Source organism: Ovis aries, chromosome 14, assembly GCF_016772045.2.
Source record: "Ovis aries strain OAR_USU_Benz2616 breed Rambouillet chromosome 14, ARS-UI_Ramb_v3.0, whole genome shotgun sequence".
Taxonomy (NCBI): domain Eukaryota; kingdom Metazoa; phylum Chordata; class Mammalia; order Artiodactyla; family Bovidae; genus Ovis; species Ovis aries.
Window position 1 is genome coordinate 4,539,235 of NC_056067.1, and position 25,761 is coordinate 4,564,995.

A 25,761-nucleotide genomic window follows, 5' to 3' on the forward strand; every position below is an offset into this window, starting at 1 on the left:
TTTCCATCCTGAAGGTGGCTGGCTTCCTCCACGATCCCCACTGCATGCCTCCCTGAGAAGGCGGGGCTCTATAACGTCTTGGCCCTTATAGAGGCTAAGCCCTTATATAAGGCTCTATAAGTCTTGGCCCTTCTCTCTGGCACTGAGTAGCTGCCTCCTCATTTACAATCACTGCCCCCACTTTGTGCTGGATGGAAACTGAAGGCTGCCCTACGGAGCAGTGCGACAGGCCTCCGGCTGAAGCCTTGTCCAAGGGGCTGGGGCGTTTACAGAACTGCCAAGTCATCTCTTCTGCCAGTTCTCCATCAGGGTCTTGGGAAATCATAAGTTTTCACATGGAGGATATAACACGGTGAGCTGAAATATGTGTGAAATGAGATGGAGTGTTTGATTTGGCACGTAGAAATTCCTTTTATTGTTATACAGTGATGCTTTATTTATTTGATTGTGTCGGAAAATGGGCTATTTCACAGAAGCGAAGCTTACGGATAGCTCAAGTTTTCCCATTTCAGCTCTGAAACGATTTTTCACTCTCATTTAATGGCAATCTTCCCAAAATATATCTCACACTTCAACCTTCTTAATAGAAGACACAGATATTATTGTTATTGAATACGTACTTTTTACTTGGCACAACGCTTGACTCTCATCAGTTTTCCCAGCAACTTGGTGATATGGGTGCTCTCATAACCCCCACTTCACAGGTGAGGAAACTGAGGCTTAGAGAGGTTGAACAACCGACCCAAGGTTACCCAGGGAGAAGTCGTGGAATTGAGACTTTATTCAGCCACATTATTGGAGAACATTTTGGTTAATAAGTGGCCCTGCTGCTGCTGCTGCTGCTGCTGCGTCACCTCAGTCGTGTCCGACTCTGTGTGACCCCGTAGACGGCAGCCCACCAGGCTCCCCCATCCCTGGGATTCTCCAGGCAAGAGCACTGGAGTGGGTTGCCATTTCCTTCTCCAATGCATGAAAGTGAAAAGTGAAAATTGAAAGGGAAGTCTCAGTCGTGCCCGACTCTTAGTGACCCCATGGACTGCAGCCCACCAGCCTCCTCTGTCCATGGGATTTTCCAGGCAAGAGTACTGGAGTGGGGTGCCATTGCCTTCTCTGATAAGTGGCCCTAAGGACTATTAAACATCCAAACAGGACCTTTGGAAGTCTACACACACATTTCAGAAGGGTGTCCACGACTCTGAGCATCCCTTTGCTGTTTTCTAAAAGGCGTTAGTACTCAACCTGGCAGCACGTGTGTTTGAATATTCATGAATATTCCTTCATTCACTGTATGTTGCTTGAGTACCTACTATGTTGCTGTGGGTATGAGGCATGCCAGGTATTCTGGGAGCCAAGAAGTGTGAGGCATGCAGCTGTCTTCAGAAAGGGCACACGTCAGAGAAACTTCGGTGGGAGGAATATGTGAATCTTGCCTCATTTGTGGCTAGAAAACCCTTGAGAAAAGTCCACCTTTCAAGGAAGTCACCTCCTTGCCCCTATCCATTGCTTATGGGTGAGACTGACAAGTAGAGACCAGAGGTGGTAGGTGGACATCCATGTGTCCTTGGCTCCAGAGAGGCCGAGGAAGAAACGGACAAGCTGTGTTTAAGAAAGAGTTCAGGGTTCTGCTTGGGAGAGAAGCTGTGGTCAGAGGCTAACAGGCCTTGCGCCAGACCGAGGAGTTTGGTTTCTCCAACCCATGTCTTCCTTCGATGGCAGCTTGTGAAAACAGGAAGCACATTAGAGCCACATTTGGTGCAAAAAAATAAACGGTCATGTATTTCACACACACGCTTTCTCACTTCATTCCTTCACGGGTGTTAAATGCAATTCTCAATTGTAGCTCTTAAAAAAAATAGTTTAGAAGATTAGTAGCATCATTAGAATTAAGTATGTGGATTTCCAAGGCAATGACTTTGATATAGTTTAATGATAACTTTCTTATTTCAAAAGTAATATGTCTATAGAGAATACCAAAAGATTTCTCTCGGCCAGAGACAACTCAGGTTTGGAAACAGACCTCTCAGGCTCCCCACACCCACTGGCCTTTGGCCTCTTTTGAGCCACCGCCCTGCAGGCGCACCCAGCCTGCTCTCGTGAGGGCTCACAGTCACCATTACGGCTAGCCTTTGTGTCACAGCGCTGGTGTAAGTCTATGAGCTGGTTGAAAGTGAAAGTGAAAGTTGCCCAATCATGTCTGACTCTGCAACCCTGGAGTTCTCCAGGCCAGAATACTGGAGTGGGTAGCCGTTCCCTTCCCTAGGGGATCTTCCCAACCCAGGGATCAAACCCAGGTCTCCCGCATTGCAGGCAGATTCTTTACCAGCTGAGCCACAAAGGAAACCCAAGAATACTGGAGTGGGTAGCCTGTCCCTTGTCCAGAGGATCTTCCCAACCCAGGAATGGAACCGGGGTCTCCTGCATTGCAGGTGGATTCTGTACCAGCTGAGCTACTTGGGACAGTCTTTTTGAGACCTTTTAAGTTAGATCTTTTTTTCTCTTTCTTTTTCATAGATTGGTGGGTGGCCATTATGTCTGGCTGCTTTCTGTGTTTCTTCTTATAAGCTCTTCCTAGTACTTTTTTTACCCTCAATTAAGTGCTAGAATGGCTAATGACCAGGCTGGTCAATACATTTTTAGAGTTAGAGTAAGGAGGCTATGAGTGGGGACAACGAGGCTCTCTCTTGAATTAGAGCGTGGATGCTGCAGACGCCATTTGAAGGGCTGAGAAAGCATAAGTTGTCTAGAGAGATCATTGTTTTGCTTTCTTGGTGACATCTAGCTAAGTAACATTACTATTAGACACATTTTTCCAGAAAGTTAAAACAGAAAGAGGAGAGAAACTGGGGGAGGAAAGGGAGGGAGGGTATGGGAAGGAAAGAAGAGTCCAGCCAGTGCGTTCTTTCCATCTCATTGTGAATTTCTCTCTTTTCACGTTTGCTGTTTACAGTGGTTTAAACTTCATTGACTTGATGGTGCGCCAGGGGAATATCGACAACCCTCCCAAGACCCCCCTGGTGCCAGGATTTGAGTGTTCTGGGATTGTTGAAGCCCTCGGGGACAGCGTTAAAGGATTTGAGGTAATGTTTTGACTTCTGACTGGAAGGGTGATACTTATCTGGAATCTATTGAAATAATACAAGATTAAACAAAATATTATGCAAAATGCGTTTGAAATCATCTATGTGCCTTCTTATTTGCTTTTTAAAATTTATTTCAATTGAAGGATAATTGCCTTATAGTCGTGTGTTGATTTCTGCCATACGAGTGAGTCAACCATAGGCACACACATGTCCCCTAACTCTTGCACCGCCCCCAGCCCTGCCCGCCCCGCCCCTCGCAGAGCATGGCCTGGAGCTCCGCATGCTGCCAGCAGCTCCCATCAGCTCTCTGTTTCACACACGATGCTTATAAGTGGTAGGACTTTCCCAATGTCTCATGCCTTTCTCAGGGACCATCTTGTTACAGCTCCTGGCAACAGTCTGGTGAAGTGGCCAGGGGAAACCTTAGCATCCCCTTTATTCACTTTATAGCTATTAAAAAGATTTTTGAAAAGAAAAAATTTTTTTTAAAGATTAAAATGAATACAACTATGGATTTGGCCGCGGGTTAACCAAGCGTACACCTCTCCTCTCTCTACCTGCGGCTCCCATTTCGCCATCACATCAGGCTCAGAAGTTAATTACAAAGTGCAAAGGTTGGTGAGAAATAACCTCTGTGTTTTATAATTTGGTGCCTTTAAATATCTATTTAACCAATGCATTTAAGTGATCACTTATAAGTCATTATTTCAGACATTGAGAAAGGGGATTTTTGGATGAAAAATTTAAAGACAAAGGGTAGAGGTATCTGACAATGAGACAGAATTGGCTATGGGTTGGTGGCTTGGGGAATAAGACAATCTACAAAGGGTTATTATATAATTCTGTTTTTGTACATGTACATAACTCCCAATATCAAAAAAATTTTTAATCACTGAAAAGATACTTTTTACCATGCAAATCAAATAGGATCTGGTCTATAAAAACTGAAAACCTATGGGGAAATCAAGTACACAAAACTGTGGTAGTTGAGAGCAAGAAATACCATTGGAAATCAGGCATAAGAGCTCTCACTCGACTTTAGTGTTTCCTCATGGAGAGACAAAGAGACCTCACACCTGAGAATCCACCATACCCGGAAACATGGGCAAGTTACTGTTTTTTCAGCCCCATCACAACCCTGCAAGGTAAAGATTATTATCCCTTCAGAGATGAAGTTCAAAAGGGTTTGGTAGTTTTCCATGAGGTCAGAATGAGAGCAAGTAGAAGGTGAACCTGAATTCAGACCACTAGAGAATTTTGACTCTTCCCACAGTCTTTACCCGTCCTCCCCACCTGCAAATGCGGCATTGGATGGTTAATACAGGAAGAAAAAGCCTGTAAAAGGCAATGCCAAAATCCCCTTGGAATCAATTTTGAGCCTGCTGCTTGGTCTCAGTGCCTCAGAGCCTCAGTATACTTTGAAAATATCAATATGCTCCAAATTCGTTATGATGAATGTCTGGACACCTCAACCAGCTCATCTGTCTTTTTGTCAGTGGTTTCCAGATAACACAGCAGAAAAATGTTCAGAGAGAAGTAGTTGTGCTTTTTCTTTTCTTCTCTATGACTTTACATTTTCTGTCCCCAGGTAGGCAATATAACCAGAGGCAGCACCGTCTCTCCCTGAAAATGCTGCGTATAAGAAATACAATCTGTTCTTCATTCCCCCACGTGGTCCCAAAGGAAAAGATCATACCATTTGCTCTATCAATCCTGAGCACTGGATAAACAACCCACCATTTTAGGGATGGGTTGACCTTGGTTTATAGGGAGGAATCACTGTGCTTGATTGTATATATTTTCCCTTACGTATGATCTTTCTTTTGCTAGTTAGCCCTTGCTTGCTTATTGTCAGATTGATCCATCATATCTCCTCCACCCCTCCTCCAGTACTTTCAGCTGCACAAACAAATAAAAGAAGCCACCTACGGGTTTCCAATCAGGGCGTGACCGGGGAGAAAAACCAATACTAATATGCCCTCTATACGTCTGACTTAAGATTTTCAATCATGTTGGAGATAGAATTCCAGCACACACAGCAACACCCGGAACAGCTAGCTCTCTTGGCTTGATCAATTACAAGGAAGCCTTGAAAAATTATTGCCGAGGGCACTGCAGAAAAGGAATCATTTGGGCTTTGTTGCCCAAAACTAATTTTTTTCCCTAACAGAATCAAATAATGAGGTGAATTAGATATTTTTTAAAAAGTCTCCCACCTCTGGATGCTGAGATTAGGGTTTATCTGATGGCTGACCCCCTTTTTGACATTTTGATAATGAAATGAGAGGCCTGGGGCGGTTAGCCCTGCCGGGATGGCTTGACCATTACTGTCAGGGTGGTCTAGGTGGTATGGCCATCACTGTCAAGGTGGTTGAGATACTCTTTTTCCCACACTCTGTGTGCACTGCAGGTCACCAGCTACTCTGTGGTGTTATGATAGAGCTTTAGGTTCGCATGACTCTGAAACAGGAGGATGCCAGTATTAGAGCTGCACGATCCTCTGGTCCAAGCCGTGATGTTCCTGACATCATCCTTTGATTCTCAATGCTTCCAAGGATTGGCACTCACTGCCCATGAGACAGCCTCTCCCACCCATCAGTTTCCTCATTAGACAGCTCTTCCTCTGCTTCATGAGACTCAGTGGGTCAGTAATTAGCTTTTGATCATTAAACTGTGAATTCCATGGGAGGTCACTGATTGTTCTTTGCTCAGTTTACATGCACCATGCCGTGCAGGTTGCTTGCCTATTATATTATTTAATCTCATAAGGACCCTTTCCTAATATTAAACCCGTGTAAGAGCCAAGGAAACGGAAACTTAAAGACCTTAGACTAATACTCCCAGACTTGGTAGGTTTCCCGTTGCACAGCCGTATATAACTCGGTGTCTTCTTTGTAGCACTTAGGTGTAATGAATTAACTATTTTATCTGGAGGCAGCCTTGCTGTGTTCACATCCAGGTCCAGCTGTTCTCAGCCTCGCTGTGTTCACATCCAGGTCCAGCTGCTCTCAGCCTCGCTGTGTTCACATCGAGGTCCAGCTGCTCTCAGCCTCCATGACTTTTGGGTCAGATCAGTGATGTGACCTTCTCTTTGCTTCAGTTTAAGTGTCTGCAAAAACCTCTCATTGTTCATCTGTAATATGGAGCTATTAAAAAAAAGACAGTCTCACAGGAGGCTTTTGTTGTTGTTTGTTGAACAGAGGTAAAAGAGAAAGGCTAAACTAGAAGAAAACAGTAGAATCAATTACTTAAAAAAAAAGTAAACTAAAACACAGATACATGAAAGCCGTTAGTTTGCTGAGAAATCACTATGACTGCAACAGTTTGAATATTGCACTGAAGAGTCACAGTACAAGCCTAACATCAGATAGCAGAATGGTTCCATTGGACTAGCACTTGGCAGCTCTTATAAGATGTTTGTGATGGTTTACTGTGTATTTCCCTTAAATAATGATATGTTATGGGGGGGGGAGGAACTTAGCACACGATTATAACCACTTTAAAAGGAAGACCACTCTTTTCTTTTCTGCCTGGTGTCTGGCTATGTAAACCACTGATTAAAAAAAGAAAACCACAGTCTTCAGCCCTGCCTCCTCTGATCAGGAGGTAAAACACGTGACAGCCTTAGGGTGACGTCTGCCGTGTAATACGTGTGCAATAAAGGTTGGTGGTCACTCCTCACACCCGCTGGCATTCTCCTATTTCTCTATGAGCCTGGTTGCTTTTATTCAATTCCCTGCACTCAGATTTACATGACTTTTCTGACGCACCACGTTTCACATCTAATGCCATCTGTAATCCGGTGCTAACCTTTGATGCAAATACTGCAGTGAACTGGCCTGGTAGGGAATCAATATGGGCTGGGAGAGAACCAAAGAGAAGAGACTGACTCCAAGCCCTGCGCCTTTGACCCTCCACATCCTGAGACAGGGAGATTAGATGAGAGGTCGGATCGGTAATGTGACCTCCTGACACTCACATTCCAAGGCCCGCAATGGTGCACGCTGTGTATTTATGCTCCAGAAGAGGGATGGAGACTGTGGCTTCCATGGCCTCTGGGAAGCTTGCAGAGATTTGTTCAGAGCATCCAAAAATGCCTCAAAAGGCAGGTGAGGGGAAGGTGTGCACATTTTAGGGTTTGAGGTTTCTTTTTTTCCCTCCTGGGAAGGACTGTATAGTTTTCGCTAGATCGTTAAGTGTATCTGAGAAATCTCTCAGAAGAGACTAAGAACCTCACTAACGCCGTGCTTCCCTCTCGCCAGATCGGGGACCGTGTCATGGCATTTGTTAATTACAACGCCTGGGCAGAGGTGGTGTGCACACCTGTGGAGTTTGTCTACAAGATCCCCGAGGACATGAGCTTCTCTGAGGCCGCTGCCTTCCCCATGAACTTCGTCACCGCCTACATGATGCTCTTCGAAGTCGCCAACCTCCGAGAGGGGATGTCTGTGCTCATACACTCGGCTGGCGGCGGCGTGGTGAGTGGGCTGCTGTGCGTCCTCCTCCCCGAGGTCAGGGTGGAGAGAGTGGAGTGACACACGGTTGATGATGTTTCTTTGTGAGCTGTGTCCATTCATAGAGATGATCTCTGTGGTTCTCCTGAATCTCCGATGCATGGCAGAGTTCGTATAGACGAATGTGTTGGGGTTAATGGGAGCCTCAGAGATGGTTTCTCTGGAGTTTGGAAAGATCCCCTGGATGGTGTGTCCCAGTGGTGGACTCTGTAGAGGAGCGCTCACTCTCAGTCTTGGCATCCCAGTGAACTTTCATGTCAATCACTGTGAGATGCTCCGTAGGTCATGTACAACTAACATTATCTGAAATACCAAAACGGCGGATGATTTACTCTTTATAAGTTGCCACAAATCCGTGATACTTCCCAGATTAATGGTGTCCTTGTTCATTTGTGTTCTGAAATATTTTCTTGAGTGGCAGGGAGGTAGATGGAGATTGTACCAGCACAGCAGGAATGACTTTAACCTAAGTCTACCCATGAGAGTGGTTGCTTGTAGGAATGTCATCTGTAAGGTGTGTTTTGACATGGGAGGAAATAAAGGAAATTAAAATTGGTGCCCTGGAGCTCAGGCATGGCAGAGATTTCTTTCATGGTTTGGCTGGATCTCAGTACCAGTCACATCATATGTACTGCCCGCCTGCCCCATGGCAAGCACTGTGTTCCCCTGGGTGTCTTGGGGTTGGAGGAGAACTCTCACCTTTGAGAATGAGAGGTGCTTGTGCTGAGTCACTAAGTCATGTCTTGACTGGGAAATTCCATCGATGGAGAGTGAGAGATGTCACTCATTGGTTCAGCGACTGTGCATTGAATACATACCACGTCTTGGGCTCTATGGGGATAGAGATTAAAAGGAGAAGATCTGGATACACTATCCAGTAGGGTGTGAGAGGTTCTTGGTATTGAGGATTCTGTCATTTTATGAACTCAGAGATGAACTCGTAGGTTGTGTATATCTTAAAGGTTTTTTCATTGGTGGTTCTACTAAGGTTTTTTTTTTCTCTTTGTAATCCTCGCTTTCTACAACTACCAAAACCTTATATACTGTAAAACTCATTTCTGGTTTTCCTTTCCAAGAAGACAAGCTCACATACTAAGATATGAAGGCATAAAACTTCGGGAATGCCTTTAAGAAGAGTATCTTCAATCACTTTAGCAAATTTGCCGATGTCTTTTGACCATGAGTAAAGATACAGTAAAAGTTAAATATCCCCCAGAAAAGAAATGGATCTCAGTGCCAGTGAATCTATTAACAGCAAGCAGGCCATTTAGAACGCTAGCATTTATGAGCTCGGTGTGCTCGGCATGTGAAGTGCAGGAGACCTGTTTTCCCTTTTATCAGCCTCAGTACCAGGCTTTTCAGTGGAGCTGGATTCAGTTCTGCTGAGAGTCTGTGTTGAAACATCGGCATTGACATTGTTTGGCTATATGTTTTGATTTTTTGTTTTTCATTTGACTTTGTTCATCTTGGAACCAAGAGAAATTTATCAGGGACCTGGGTCTCACACAAGAGAAAAAAATGTCTTGGGATATAACAGAAGTTCTTACCATGCCTTATTCTGGGCTCACAGACACGAAAGGACTAAACTCTGAACTAAACTAAAGGACAGTAAGAACTAAAATGTGAAACAGGAAGGAACTGGGGAAAAGGGACAACGAGGGTAGATAGCTAATGGTGCATATAACGCAGGCTTTGGCGTCTTACAGCTTTGCTGAAGGTTCTTGGCTTCCTAATAGTAGGTTGTGCAAAGGGGGGGAAATGATCAGCCGTGTGCACTCGTGTTCATTTGGTGGAAATAAACCAGTCACTAGGGAAACCATAACCAGTACTGGGGTGTTGTTTGTTAGTTACTTTGTTTTTGGCCAGGCCCTGCAGGTTGTGGGATCTCACTTCCTCCACCAGGTATCAAACCCATGCCCCGCAGTGAAAGCCCAGAGTCTTAGCCACCGAGCCACCAGGGAAATCCCAGTGCTGGATTTTAAGACCAGGGGAAATTATCTGTCATTTCTCGTAAGAAATGTATGCTGACATGTACTGAACATCCACTCACAAAACAGTTACAATAAATCCAACTTCTTCTGTGATGCTGTTTCTTATGATGTGCTTGTTATGTAGTCTAATAGCACTAAGTAAGTAAAGCAAAGTTTCGTGAAAGTGAATAGCCTGGGGCCAAAAGGATGTGGTCTGGCTAAACCCAAGGACACTTGAAGGGTGGGGTTGGACTGCCCAGCTCTCAGGTGCTTGGGTCTCTAAATAGCATTTTTCCCAATCAAGATTTGATGGGTGGTATGTGGCATGGGGGCTTCCCAGGAGGCACTAGTGATAAAGAACCTGCCTGCCCATGCAGGAGACAAGAGACACGGGTTCGATCCCTAGGTCAGGAAGATGCCCTGGAGGAGGGCATGGCAACCCACTCCAGTGTTCTTGCCTGGAGAATCCCTTGGACAGAGGAGCTTGGTGGGGTATGGTCCATAGGGTCGCAAAGAGTCAAACACAACTGAAATGGCTTAGCATGCACAAATACACGTGCAGCATGGAGTTCAAGGTTACCATGAGAGGAAAGTCTTTTTGCCAAGTGTACATCCACGTATGTGAACACTCAAGCGTGATGGGGTGGACTTGACACAGTCTTATAAAACCAACAGGTTCTGAAGGGAGCCTAGACCATGTCACCACCCCATGGTAGAAAGACCAGCAGGCCGCCCCCAGAGCAGACGTAGATTCCTCTTGAGAAGACAGCCAGCCACTGCTCTCAGGATGGGGAGGGCTCCCTGGGGAGTACTTTTCGTGCATGATCTGTGCTGCTCTGGAGAGGTTCAGGGTGTTGCCCATCACCGTTGGATAAATTTGGCCCAGCTGCTGTGGGGAGACAAGAGACATGGGTCCAACCCCTGGGTTGGGAAGATCCCCTAGAAGAGGAAATGGCAACCCACTCCAGTATTCTTCCCTGGAGAACCCCATGGACAGAGGAGCCTGGTGGGCTATGGTCCATAGCGTCACAAAGAGTCAGACGTGACTGAAGCAACTTGGTGCACAGCACAGCTGTGGTAGGCAGGGTGATTCTCTCTCCATCCCTGACTCCCCCTACCCCACCCCAGACATCCACGTCCTAATCCCTTATACAGCAAAAGGGATTGTGCAGATGGGATTAAGGAAAGGACCTTGAGATGGAAAGACCCTTCTGGATTATCCAGGTGGGTCTGATAAAAAGAGTCAGAAGGAGATTCAGAGATGTTACACTGCTGGCCTCAAGGATGGGGGAAAAGACCATACGCCAAGGGATGTGGGCAGCCCCTCAGTGCTGAAAGAGACAGAGAAAGGGACTCCCCTGGAGCTTCCAGAAGGAACACAACCCTGCTAAAACCTTGATTTTAGCCTCAGGCAACCCATTTTGGATTTCTGATCTCCAGAACTGCAATATAAAACCTCTGTATATAATGTAATACAGACTGCATTGTTATATATCCTATTATAATATAAAACTGGCAGAATAAATTGGTTTTATTTGTTTTTAGCCACGGAACTAGATGGTAATTTTTTGTAGCAACAATAGGAAATGAATTCCTAGAGCCACTTTCTCTGGGTTGCTTCCCTTTTCATGGTGAAAAGCCAGTAATAAGTCACAAAACTAGGACTCACACCCTCCTCTGGCTGATTCAAGCACGCTTCTCTTTCCACTCAACAACTCAATCATTCATTCCTTCATTTATTCATTCATCCAACACGTATTTGTCTGTCTTCTACTTTAGTGCCGGCTGCAGACATTTCTAAGAGCCAAGAAGGCTGTGGCCTGGGCATATGGTTTCCAACTTGGTGATGATCAGATGACAAAGCAGATTCACCCTAATCAGGATAAAGCCTCCTAAACTTACTTCATATAACGTGTGCAGCCCTCATGGTACCAAGATTTCTTCTGTCTGACTTTATCAGAGGCTGTGAAGCAGAATTTGCAGACAGGAAGTGAGAAATGCCAACCTAAACGTGATTTGGAAAGAAACCTCAATATCATTTAGGGACATTATTCAATCCAGAGCCAGTCACTTTCTCATCGAAATTGCCCAAGAGTCTCCCCTGCTCTGTCCGATCTCTGAAGATGCTGTTGACTTCCTCTGACAGTAGCAGAGTCGGATGGTCTGAGAAGATGGCACACCTAATCAAATCTCTGCATGCACTCAGTCACTCAGTCATGTCCAATTCTTTGCAGCCCCTTGGACTCTAGCCCGCCAGGCTCCTCTGTCCATGGAATTTTTCAGACACGAATACTGGGTTGCCCACTTCCTACTCCAGGGGATCTTCCCGACTCAGGGACTGAACCACTGTCTCTTGCATCTCCTGCGCTGGATTCTTTACCGCAACTGCCACCTGGGAAGCCCCAATCAAATCTTTGTTAGTCGCCCAGTCGTGTCGGACTCTTTGTGACCCCATGGACTGTAGCCCACCAGCCTCCTCTGTCCACGGGATTTCCCAGGCAAGAATCCTGGAGTGGTTGCCATCTCCTTCTCCAGGGGATCTCCCTAATGCAGGGATCAAACCTATGTCTCCTGCTTTGGCAGGTGTATCCTTTGCCACTGATTTGTTACTGCTACATCGTAAATGTAAACACGTGTGAACCAAAACGCTGTTGCAAGCCACTTTTTATGGCCTAGAAAACATATTTGCTGAGCTAAGGAGAGTCCCATCCTTGATTTAATCTCAGAAAAAAACAATCACTCCTAGGGAATCTTGTAAATTTCAGCCTAGTAAGCCATATTTGGCGGTCTAGCTCATGCTGTCCCACATTTTGAATATTGTTCCAAGTTTCCTGTCTGCGTCTGGTGTGCATTGTTAGTTGAATGAGGCCCCCTCTTCAAGGCCCTGTGGCCGTTTCACCCATACCCTGCTCCATTATCCCACGGTCCAGCTATGCCCAGTCTGTACTCTTCGGCACCCAGCTAGAGGGCACGTGCGTGAGGTCTCAGAGCCAGAAGGAGACAAAGACACCCAGTTGTGTCCCACACCAGCTGTGTACCAGGGTCATTGTAGACAGAATTCATGTAGCCCTCGTAACAACCATCCCCGAGGGAGAGTACGTAGCAGTGAAGACTTCAGACCATGTGTTCTAGAGCCGGATTCCCTGGGCTTAGTCCCAGCTCCATCTTCCAACCCCTCGGAGAGTCGACTTTCTCATTTGTAAAGCAGGGTGACACTATGGCCAGCCTCAGGCGGTACCTCTGAACTTGAAGCAGTATTACTTGCACATAATAAACACCCAGTAAAAATGAACTATTGTAATTTCCCAGATCCAGAGTTTCAGAGTTGTTTCCAAGCCCACAACCGTTTTTTAGATGGAAGGATCAAATCTGAACTCGGAATTCCGGGGCCAGGAACTCCCCCATCCATCGCCCTTGAGATTGCCCCATAGAGGCGGCCTCAGAACTCTCTGCACCACCCCTGTCTTCTGTCTGCCCCTACCCTATGCCCTGGATAAGAGGGTCTACACCATAGCAAGACCTCCGAGTCCCCAGGGGCCTGCAATACTTGGAAACGGAATCTCTGAAAAATTTAAGAGGATAAAGTGCCTCTGTCATATCCTTGAATATCCATGTCATATCCATGAATAATAGAAGAGATAATGATTAACTGTATCTCAGCCGTCAGCAGGAAGGGCTGTGGCCTGGGGACCCCCTGGGATGTGTAAGACCCACATTCTATAACCACTGACCCTGAGAAACAGGCCCTCAGACGTGTCGTGGCACCAGGCCCCACCTCCCTGCTTCTGAAAACCTCTGATGCTGGCTGCCACTGCCTGACTTTCACAAGTCAGCAATACACCTTAGGTTAAGAAAAACATATCTAAAAACATTTCTTCCAAGCTAGCTCTATGTCTGGATAAGCCTCACTTGATCTTTTAGTTGCTTTTAACTCCTTTATAGTAAGTCATGAGTGAGCCAAAGAAACTGTCTTTATTATAAACATTATAAAGGTTAAATTTGGCCTCTGAGACAGAGGCTTCATTCACTCAATATTCGCTGAACATATATATCAGATCATGAGGGGATAAGAGCTGAAACAGAGTTTAGTAATTTCCATACAGTGGCTGTGAGGTAGATACTGTTTCATCCCTGTTATACTGAGACACAGAGAGGTTCAGGTACCTCTTTCAGGTCACCCAGCCACAGAGAGGATGGGCCTGCGTGTGTACTTGGGTCTTTGAATATAGAGCTCATGTTTTTTTAAGTACTGGGAGGCCATGTGCAGAGAAACCCAGCGTCTGCTTAGAATGAAGTGGAATGGATTCCTCTCTGTGGGTTTTGCTGTTTGGCTTCCCCGCCACCCCAGGAGCTGAAGACAGCCTGGGGGGTTACTCAGGAGAGTTGAGCTATCTTCAGGAGGAGGAGGGAACCATCTGTTGATACAACCAGCCTTTCAAGAGGCAGGCAGATTTAGTGAAGGAGCTTCTCCTCTTGTTAATTTCCCAGCTAGAAATAAGCTCTAGGCTGCTGTGTCCCTGAAGGCAGGGATAGCGCGAACTCAACACCATATCCTGAGCACACAGCCCAGTGCCCAGTACACTGGGGTTACTTGCTGAGTATTTATAGAGGGAATGAAGGAAGAAAGGGGCAGCAAGAACGAAGGGGGAAAGGGAGCATTTACGTCAGTTATAGAGACAGTTCAGTTCAGCTCAGTTCAGGCACTCAGTCATGTTCGACTCTTTGCGACCCCATGAATCGCAGCACGCCAGGCCTCCCTGTCCATCACCAACTCCTGGAGTTACTCAAACTCATGTCCATCGAGTCGGTGATGCCATCCAGCCATCTCATCCTCTGTTGTCCCCTTCTCCTCCTGCCCCCAATCCCTCCCAGCATCAGAGTCTTTTCCAATGAGTCAACTGTTCACATCAGGTGGCCAAAGTATTGGAGTTTCAGCTTTAGCATCAGTCCTTCCAATGAATACCCAGGACTGATCTCCTTCAGAATGGACTGGTTGGATCTCCTTGCAGTCCAAGGGACTCTCAAGAGTCTTCTCCAACACCACAGTTCAAAAGCATCAATTCACTGGCACTCAGCTTTCTTCACAGTCCAACTCTCACATCCATACATGACTACTGGAAAAACCATAGCCTTGACTAGATGGACCTTTGTTGGCAAAGTAATGTCTCTGCTTTTCAATATGCTGCCTAGGTTGGTCATAACTTTCCTTCCAAGGAGTAAGTGTCTTTTAATTTCATGGCTGCAGTCACCATCTGCCGTGATTTTGGGGCCCAAAAAAATAAAGTCTGACACTGTTTCCACTGTTTCTCCATCTATTTGCCATGAAGTGATGAGACCAGATGCCATAATCTTTGTTTTCTGAATGTTGAGCTTTAAGCCAGCTTTTTCACTCTCATCAAGAAGCTTTTTAGTTCCTCTTCACTTTCCGCCATAAGGATGGTGTCATCTGCATATCTGAGGTTATTGATATTTCTCCCAGCAATCTTGATTCCAGCTTGTGCTTCTTCCAGCCCAGAGTTTCTCATGATGTACTCTGCATAGAAGTTACATAAGCAGGGTGACAATATACAGCCTTGACATACTCCTTTTCCTATTTGGAACCAGTCTGTTGTTCCTTGTCCAGTTCTAAATGTTGCTTCCTGACCTGCATATAGGTTTCTCAAGAGGCAGGTCAGGTGGTCTGTATTCCCATCTCTTTCAGAATTTTCCACAGTTTATTGTGATCCGGACAGTCAAAGGCTTTGACATAGTCAATAAAGCAGAAGTAGATGTTTTTCTGGAACTCTCTTGCTTTTTCCATGATCCAGTGGTTGTTGGCAATTTGATCTCTGGTTCCTCTGCCTTTTCTAAAACTAGCTTGAACATCTGGAAGTTCACGGTTCATGTATTGGTGAAGCCTGGCTTGGAGAATTTTGAGCATTATTTTACTAGCGTGTGAGATGAGCGCAATTGTGCGGTAGTTTGAGCATTCTTTGGCATTGCCTTTCTTTGGAATTGGAATGAAAACTGACCTTTTCTAATCCTGTGACCACTGCTGAGTTTTCCAAATTTGCTGACATATTGAGTGCAGCACTTTCACAGCATCATCTTTCAGGATTTGAAATAGCTCAACTAGAATTCCATCACCTCCACTAGCTTTGTTCGTAGTGATGCTTCCTAAGGCCCACTTGACTTCACATTCCAGGATGTCTGGCTCTAGGTGAGTGATCACACCATCGTGATTATCTTGGTTGTGAAGATCTTTTTTGTACAGTTCTTCTGTATTCTTGCCACCTCTTCTTAATATCTTCTGCTTCTGTTAGGGCCATACCATTTCTGTCCTTTATCGAGCCCATCTTTGCATGAAATGTTTCCTTGGTATCCCTAATTTTCTTGAAGAAATCCCTAGTCTTTCCCATTCTGTTGTTTTCCTCTATTTCTTTGCATTGATCTCTGAGAAAGGCTTTCTTATCTCTCCTTGCTATTCTTTGGAACTCTGCATTCAGATGCTTATATCTTTCCTTTTCTCCTTTGCTTTTCACTTCGCTTCTTTTCACAGCTATTTGTAAGGCCTCCCCAGACAGCTATTTTGCCTTTTTGCATTTCTTTTCCATGGGGATGGTCTTGATCCCTGTCTCCTGTACAATGTCATGAACCTCCATCCATAGTTCATCAGGCACTCTATCTGTCAGATCTAGTCCCTTAAATCTATTTCTCACTTCCACTGTATAATCATAAGGGATTTGATTTAGGTCATACCTGAATGGTCTAGTGGTTTTCCCTATCTTCTTCAATTTAAGTCTGAATTTGGCAATAAGGAGTTATGATCTGAGCCACAGTCAGCTCCTGGTGTTTTTGTTGCCTGTATAGAGCTTCTCCATCTTTGGCTGCCAAGAATATAATCAGTCTTATTTTGGTGTTGACCATCTGGTGATGTCCATGTGTAGAGTCTTCTCTTGTGTTGTTGGAAGAGGGTGTTTGCTATGACCAGTGTGTTCTCTTGGCAAAACTCTCTTAGTCTTTGCCCTGCTTCATTCCACATTCCAAGGCCAAATTTGCCTGTTAACTCCAGATATTTCTTGACTTCCTACTTTTGCATTCCAGTCCCCTATAATGAAAAGGATATCTTTTTTGGGTGTTAGTTCTAAAAGGTCTTGTAGGTCTTCATAGAACCATTCAACTTCAGCTTCTTCAGCGTTACTGGTTGGGGGATAGGCTTGGATCACTGTGATATTGAATGGTTTGCCTTGGAAATGAACAGAGATCATTCTATCATTTTTGAGATTGCATCCCAGTACTACATTTCGGACTCTTTTGTTGACCATGATGGCTACTCCATTTCTTCTGAGGGATTCCTGCCTGCAGTAGTAGATATAATGGTCATCTGAGTTAAATTCACCCATTCCAGTCCATTTTAGTTCGCTGATTCCTAGAATGTCTACGTTCACCCTTGCCATCTCTTGTTTGATCACTTCCAATTTGCCTTGATTCATGGATCTAACATTCCAGGTTCCTATGCAATATTGCTCTTTACAGCATCGGATCTTGCTTCTATCACCAGTCACATCCACAACTGGGTATTGTTTTTGCTTTGGCTCCATCCCTTCATTCTTTCTGGAGTTATTTCTCCACTGATCTCCAGTAGCATATTGGGCACCAACTGACCTGGGGAGTTCCTCTTTCAGTATCCTATCATTTTGCCTTTTCATACTGTTCATGGGGTTCTCAAGGCAAGAATACTGAAGTGGTTTGCCATTCCCTTCTCCAGTGGACCATATTCTGTCAGACCTCTCCACCATGGCCCACCCATCTTGGGTGGCCCGACACAGCATGGCTTAGTTTCACTGAGTTAGACAGGGCTGTGGTCCATGTGATCAGATTGACTAGTTTTCTGTGATTATGGTTTCAGTGTGTCTGCCCTCTGATGCCCTCTTGCAACACCTACCGTCTTACTTGGGTTTCTCTGACCTTGGATCTCATGAATAGAGACAGTACAGAACTTCAGGTGCTCAGATTCCAAAGTCTGAGCTGGTTTTCATCCTAGCGTCTCTGTTTTCCATGTGAGAGACCTTGAATAAGTGCTTTAACTCCCTTGGATCTTATTTCTTCATCTGTACAAATGGATATAATATCGATCTCAGTTTTTGTACAGCATTTTAAAAGAGGTTTATGGAGTGGGCTTTGCAAGCTAACTGGCATACAGGAAACTCCAGTGTCAGCTGCTATTATTACTGTTATCATCATGTATTATTATCACTCTCTGGTTAGAAAATATTACTCAGTGCCACTGTGGCATTTAACAGCCAGAAGCAAGAGAGCAACAAATCAGACAGTCAGCGGGTGGCTGGTTGTTGGAACCTGGAGCAAGGGGCAGGTAAAGCCGATCTCAGCATCCTTTGTTCACCCTCGCAGACAGGTGTCTGCACAATGATGTCATGAATTAGCGGGGCTGTCAAACGAGCCCCTTTTCAAGCATCACTTTCCTCAAACACATAAGACATAATTAGACTTGAAGAAAAATATATCTCTGTAGTTCCAGCCCTTGGACACACGCTGAGAACTCCAAACACACAGACTAATCTTGCTGAGTTTATATAACCCCAGGGACCCATCCACTTCCCCAGCAACACACTTGAAAGGCCACACTTGCTTTTCAGAATATTATTGCCCATATTAAGATGGAAATAAAAAACAACTGTTCAGCTGGTAAAGTGTGCAGTGTACAGCAAGAAGCAGCCTCGCCTGTTCTCATGGGCAGCCACCAGGCTGTCAGCCGTGGTCCCCGCCCTCTACCCATCCCCGCCTGGCCACTGGTCCCTCTGACGGTGTCCATCCTGCAGCTCACTCCATGAGAAACTCCAAAGAATCCCCCACGCAGCCCCTGTTCAAACCGCACTTGGGCTCCTCAACCGTGTGACTGGATAGAGAGAATAACTCTCAGCCTCACCTTTGCTCACACAAGCCCGAGTCCCTCTTGCCCCCCGCCCCCCATGCTTCCCACCCCCCACCCCACACTTGCTCGTCATTCCCTGCCCTCCCTGCCGCCAGCCCCTGTCTCTCTCATCTCTCTTTGCCTGGCTGTCTCTCTCTGCATCTGTCTCTCTCTGCATCTCTCTCTGCGTCTCTGGCTTTTTCTTTCTCTGTATCTTTCTGTCTCTGTTCTTCCCTCTCCGTTTCTCTCCTTCCTTGCTTGCTTTATCTTTTTCTCGTTGCTTCCTTTTTTCTTCTTTCCTTTGTCTGTTTCTCTCTCCCCTTCCGTTCTCCCTTCTTTCTGCCCTTCCTTCCATCTTTCCTCCCTTCTCTCTCTTTCTCTTTTCCTCCCTCCCTCCCTCTCTCTTTCTTTCTTCATCTATCTAGCACAAGCCCTGAGGATAGGTGACTGTGTCAGTCTCTGCGTGTTATAGAGCGAGCAACATAAAGCCGATGCCCCCATCCTGAAGCCTGCAGTCTCATGGATATAATACATCTTTACCAGGGACACATCAATCATCGATGGCGGTGGTGATAGGCACTAAGCGGGGAGTAAATGGTGCTGTGCCTATAGAATACGAGGTCTAAGCACCTGGTCTAGGGGATCAGAGATGACTGTACTTAGGAACCAAGCTTAGGACTGCTATTTAAGGATGACAAGGAGCTGGGGAGGTGTAAACAGTGAAGGGAGGAGGTTAGGAGGTTACAAGAACAATCTACAATGTGGAATCTGCATATGTTCCGGAAACTGAGCAGAGTGTGGCAAGAGAGGAGAAGAAGAGAGAAGGAAGGGACAGTGAGTGACTGGCAGGTGGATGGCCACGTGGCAGCATGATGACCCTTTTATCCTCATCCTAAAAGCCACGCGGGGTCATGCAGGGTTTTGAGCAGAAATTTAGCCTGTGGTTGACAGTTTTGTAAGATTCTGTATTGCTGAAGGGTGAATGGATTTGAGTGGGTCAGGGTGGAAGCTGGGTGGTTGAGGGATGGCCAGAGTGTCCTTCAGCTTCTCTTTAGAGCAATTAGAGCTCTGGATACCTGAGTGCCAGAAAGTCAGGCGTCCAGGACTGTATCCTTTGGTCTGATGGCATCACGGTGTATGTAGCCCCAGGTAAGCCTTTCCCATCTTGTGCCTTAGGCTTTCCTGTAAAATGAGGTGATGCAATGCTGCTTCTGTACAGTAAGGTAGACCAGATATTTCTCCTGTAAATTGAGATAGACCCAGTGGTTTCTAAGGCCCTGTCCACCTTCACTGGAGACGCCATGCTCTCTTGTGATGTGCCCAATCTTCACCTCCTAGATGAAAACCTCCCGACCTATCACTCTCACCAGCCCCAGCTCCCCTCCCTGTTCATTCACCCCCCACCCCCCCCATGATTCCCTTCTTTCAATTCATAAGAGTCAGAGAAACAGTTAGCCGTTGTTAAATGTTCAGTCTTTGGAACAGACTTCCTGGGTTTGAATCCTGGTTTCTATGACTTACCACTTAGCTGTTTGCTAGTTTCCTTGTGTATAGTAGAGTTATTATACTTATCTCATAGTGTTGGGAGGCTTGAATAAATTAATAGATGTAAAACATGTAAACAGTGCCCAAACCTAGTAAGTACTCAAACGTTCCCTAATGAAACCATAGGGGAGGCTGTGCTGTGCCATCTCGAACACCCTTCAGAACTGAGGTACACATTTTCCCGAGCTGCCGGAAGCTGTGGCTACTGATGACTCACGGCTGTGTCCCCTCCCCAGTAATAGCTGTCAGGGGGAGGGAGCTGCCTTGCTCAAGGTTTCTGTCCCTTGCTGGGGCAGCCCCTATCTAATCACTGTTGGATGCAGGGCTACAGAAACCCGGCCCCCTTGCGTCCATGGAGACAGCTCTGAAGGACCAGAGACAGCTCTGAAGGACTCAACCATCTTTGAAACAGTTATGGGACTGGCATGACCATCTTGGCTCAGAGGTTAAAGTGTCTGCCTCCAATGTGGGAGACTTGGGTTCGATCCCTGGGTCGGGAAGATCCCCTGGAGAAGGAAATGGCAACCCACTCCAGTATTCTTGCCTGGAGAATCCCATGGACAGAGAAGCCTGGTAGGCCACAGTCCACAGGGCCGCGAAGAGTCGGACACGACTGAGCGACTCCACCTTTCACCTGACCATCTCGTGCAGGTGTGCCGCAGCTCAGCTCCTCTCCCTGCCCAGTTCTGCTTCCCTCACTGCTTTGCAGATGCTGTCCCCAAGAGTACTTCCCAGTAAGCACTCTGCACACAGGTCTGCTCTCAGAGTCCTTTTTCAGAGAACCTGGCTCTCGGCAGTTACTGTGATCACCATTATGAGTTATTGTCATCATAGCATCATACCCCTGCTTGCCTGCCTGCTTCCTTGGTTGAATTCCCAGCGATGATCATCCTTTAGACCTTGCTTCTCCGCCCTGTGCTTAGTTCTGGAAGCTTATCTTCTCTCCTTTGTGAGAATGCTTCCTGTTGTCTAGAGCACTGCTGAGTGCCCAGAAGAAGCTCGTAAGTGCTGGCGGGCTGAGTAAGTGTGTACACAGTGGGGCTGGTGCGCACTTTCTTTCTCCTAAGCCATTTGGGCTCCACTTGATGTTACTAAACCCAGGATATACACCAGACAAAACATCAGAATAACTTCGCAATATGGCCCCGAGCTGGGTAAACTGGGCCCTGGGCTTTCAGCTCTTATGGTGGGGTTTGCTTTTAGTATCAAGAAGAGAGAAATAAAGCTATTCTGGGCTCGGCTTAAGGAAGAGAAGCTCAGGCTAAAGGTGTATTTCTCTTTATTTGGGCAAGCTACTTAACCCTCAGGACCTTGGTTTCTTCATCTTCACAATGAGGATGAACGTGGAGATGTGAGTAGTCAGTGAGTAAATTCATATAGAGCTGTGGTTTTCCACAGCACGGTTCCTGGACCATTGGCATCACCTGGAAGTTGTTAGAAACGCCAGTCCTTGGGTCTCACCCCAGGCCAGCTATGGAGTCTGAAACTCTGGCATGGAAGCCAGCAACCTGCGTTTTAACGAGCCCACCAGGGGACTCCAATGCAAGGTCAAGTTTGAGAATCAGTGATACAGGGAACTTCTAAGAGAGCCTGACACTCAGAAGAATTCACTAGGAGTTAGGTATCACTGTCATTTGGGTGGTAGTACATGGTAGTGTGTAATGCACATGAAATGCCAGGCATTAAAGAATGAATTAGTATTCATTTCTGTATTAGCGTATGCTAGTTTAGGCGCCCGGAGAATCCCAGGGACGGGGGAGCCTGGCGGGCTGCCGTCTAAGGGGTCGCACAGAGTCGGGCACGACTGAAGTGACTTAGCAGCAGCAGCAGCAGCAGGGCACAGAGGTTTAAATTCAATTAACCTGTATTTGCATGCCAACTTCGACAATTTACTGGATGATCTTAACCAAGGTACTTAATCTAAGTCTCAATTTTCCCGTGTGTAAAATTCACATCATAGCACAACCTTCCTCAGATTGTTACGCAGTTAACAAGAGAATGGAATCCTTAATACAATGCCAACGTCAAGTGAGAGTACAGTAAATGGTGACTGTGATCCTATCCAAGTCACGCCCTACGTCAGAGAGAAGACGTAACGGCATAATTATCCTGTAACATTTCCAAGTTTGCTCATAAAAGCAGATGTAGGACCCAGCTTGTTGTGTGTGCAGGAGGGAAGTCCTCATGAAATGGTACCCATCTGTGTCACACTGGAATGAATGGTTATTTTCAAAATCTCAAGGCTGTGAGCTCTTCCACTTTCGGGCTTTTTTCAATCCCATGTTGCTGGGCTGCGTGCCCGCCTGGTGGAAGGACTGACTTCTTGATAGGGGAGGGAGTCTGTGGGCTGAGAGCAAGGGACGCACTTTAGTGCGAAATGGCAAGAAAAAGAGCCCTCAAGGAATATTTGGGCACTAAGGATGCTTTTCATCCTCCTCGGCTTCATTGCTATCTTTGTATCCATAACATCTGTCTGGCATTCACGTCCTGTTCCTCTGCCTGGAGCAGGCATTCATTTTCGTGAGCTGGCAGAAGAGGTGCAGACCAAAGAGAGGTTCCAACCAAATACGCAGCCGCTAAGGAAAGAACATGTCTACTAACAAGGTTAGGGCTCTGTCCTTGGCACCTGGATGTGGGTTCAAACCCCAGCCCTGCTACTTGCGGATTATGTGATGTGTGCCCTGCTGCTTGCTGATTATGTATCATCTCTTTTACAAGTCTTGTTTTTCCCATTTATAAAATGAGAAAACTCATTCAGTATTTATACAAGCAGTCAACACAGCACATGATGCCCGCTTAGCTATTTTTAACTGTACTGTTGGAAATGATGTTAGACTGTCCAGCATGGATTTAAGGAGACACATATTCAAATTATATAAGTGTGCTTGTTTTTGTACTTTTTTTTTCCTGCCTTGTTATTCTCAGCCTAAATCGGGGTTACGATAACTCACTTCAAACCGGGAGTGAGCTACATGGATTCACGTTGAGGTACGGCAGAAATCAACACAATACTGTAAAGCAATTATCCTCCAATTAAACATAATTTTTTTTAAAGCTAACCGTCAACTCAAAGCCCTCTTGCATGATGATGACACGTTTCCCCAAGCATCTCTAATTGCTCGCGTGCAGCTCTGACATCAGTTATTGGTGGCCCCTTTATTCCCTCCTTGCTGACCATGGACCATCACCCCCACCAACAGTGGTGGTCCTGGGGGCAGTGGAGGGCCACCTAAGGGCCCCCTGTGCTCTGTTATAAACGTCGAACCTTGGTCAGGCTGAGTCAGGGGTGTGGGGACGCCAGGCATGTCAGCGAGCTGACACAAAGTTCCATTAGGCTGTCAGCCTGTCTCCTGAACACCCTGCCTTTCTGAGCTGGGGCTTCATTGTTCTGACAAGAAGGTAGAGGCAGGGGACCTTGGTGATGGGAGGAGCCTGGAGGCTTCTTCCTTGGGAGGTGACAGTGCTGGGCTCAGCCTGGGGCTGGGATGTGGTGTCAAAGTAAGAGTCCGGCTAATGCAAGGTCAGGTCTGGACTTGGCTTTTGTGGAAAGCAGGAGTGGTACCTTGAGTCTCTTGGACTGCAAGGAGGTCAAACCAGTCCATCCTAAAGGAAATCAGTCCTGAATATCCATTGGAAGGACTGATGCTGAAGCTGAAACTCCAATACTTTGGCCACCTGATGCGAAGAGCCGACTCAGTGGAAAAGACTCTGATGCTGGGAAAGATCGAGAGCAGGAGGAGAACAGGATGACAGAGAATGAGATAGTTGGATGGTATCACCAACTCAGTGGACGTAAACTTGAGCAAACTCCAGGAGATAGTGGAGAATGCTGCAGTCTATGTGGTCACAAAGAGTCAGACACAACTTAGCAACTAAATTAAAACAACAGCAATAAAAAGTGATACCCAAGACTGTCCATCAGGGGATGCTATCAAGGGCTTTCAAAATCAGGCTGGTCACACTATTCCAAGGAAAGAGAACTCTTTCCTGGGGCTGAGTAAACCTGGGGTCCATTGAAATAGAGTGATATATACAGGTGCCTAGCCTGTGCTTGGTCCAGGAGAGGCCTCTGCAGAGACAAAGATGCATGAGGCAGTTCCTGCCTTGTGAGAACTCCCAGCTCTCAGGAGGAGACGGATAAGCAACTGCATACGTGAACTAGAATGTGGAGTCTGCACTAATGGAAACTCTTGGGAAAAAGAAGGGTTAATTCTCTATGCGGGAGGGATGCTGTGTCAGCAGAATTCTTACAGATAAAGGTGAGTTTTCCAGGCTGCCAGGAAACATGGCACAGAAGGTCAGGGAAAACATGGAGCTGCAAGTAGTGAGTGGGCAGTGATGAGTGAGGAAGGAAGGCTCCATCACAGGGGCCCTGAGCTGCCTGTCATGCTGGCTTCACAAGACCCTCCCCCACTCCATACTCTCAGCACCACTATTTGAGTTTTATTCATAACTCTTTGAACAGACAAACTGATGAATAAATGAGATCCAAGATAATACCTAGTAGCAGTTTTTAAATTTAATTATAAAATTTCAATTTTTCAAATTTTGTGAATGATAATGGCAACCCACTCTGGTATTCTTGCCTGGAAAATCCATGGATAGAGGAGCCTCGCAAGTAAAGAGTCAGACACAACTGAGCAAGTTCATTTTCACACATAAATTTAACACAGGAAGGTATGTGGTGCTTAATTGTTTAAAACACATGCTGCCAAATACCTCGCACTCATTATTTTATGTGTACTGACAACCACCCTATGTGGTGTTGACTGTTATCATCAACCCATTTTGTGGTTCAGGATACTGAGGCTTGTGGAAGTGAAGTTCCTTAGCCAAAGCCACATGGTTGGCAAAGACGGAAACAGGATTCACACTCAGAAGGGTCTTTCTCAAAGCCTGTGTTTAAACCCCTAAGGCAGGTCCGAAAATGAGGAAGGAGACAGCAGGTAAGGTCTACCCATCTGCTCAGGATTTCTGCCTACCTGCTTATTTTTGGCATACTGAAGGGACCTTGCTACAAGCTGTCTCTTTTGACGGTGTATGGGGTCACACTGGCCTCTGAGAAAAATATGCACACGTGGACATACACGTGGGCAGGGGCAGGAGTGATGTCTGTGGGGGTAGAGGACAGGGGGCGTGGTACACACCAAGCCAGCCTGGAGGGATGGCCACATTCTCCCCCAACTCTCCGGGGCCCCAGCAGAAGGTCAATCCCAGTAGGGTTGCCAGATTTAGCAAAATTCAGATTTGATCTGGCAATCCTTCCTTCCCAGGGGCCCCCAAGCTCTCACACAAAAACTCCTAAACCTTCCAAGGAGCTAATTACATCAGTGAGGCTGAAATCCTGGATTTGAGGCGATTAAGGGATGCATCTAGGTAGGAATGCATTAAGGAGGGCAAATATTTTAAGCCCCAAGAGATGCAACTGAAAGGAGCCCTGTTCTCTAGAGCCCATCCCCACCATGAGAAAGTGGCTCCGTGCAGTGCCGAGACCTGGACTTCCCTTCCCAGGGCCAAGCAGAGGCTAGTCTTCCCACCCACCTACTACTCCCCACCCTAGCCCCCCAAAACCCGCCACCACTCAGGGCTCTTCCCCATCCCCCCAGCCCCAGGACAAGGAGAAGACTTCCTCTTCCAGAAAGTACAGGAGGCAGGTTGTTGACCCAATTCCTTTACCCAGCAGACTTCACTGAGCACTTGCTATGTGCCAGGCAACGTGTTGGGTGTCTAGAATGCAATGG

At 46.2% G+C, this 25,761-nt stretch overlaps 1 protein-coding gene and 1 non-coding gene across 2 annotated transcripts in view; one reads left to right on the top strand and one right to left on the bottom strand.

The window, feature by feature from the left end:
- VAT1L (vesicle amine transport 1 like) overlaps positions 1-25,761 on the top strand; it is a 169,860-nt gene that overhangs the window by 27,003 nt on the left and 117,096 nt on the right. Inside the window, exons 2-3 of the mRNA XM_004014921.5 lie at positions 2,948-3,077; positions 7,343-7,558. Of these exons, the coding sequence (XP_004014970.3) occupies positions 2,948-3,077; positions 7,343-7,558 (346 nt within the window). The remainder of the gene's footprint in view (positions 1-2,947; positions 3,078-7,342; positions 7,559-25,761) is intronic.
- LOC114118113 (small nucleolar RNA SNORA15) lies at positions 6,511-6,670 on the bottom strand. The gene has a single exon (XR_003591660.1). It is a non-coding gene; the product is annotated as a small nucleolar RNA SNORA15 (small nucleolar RNA).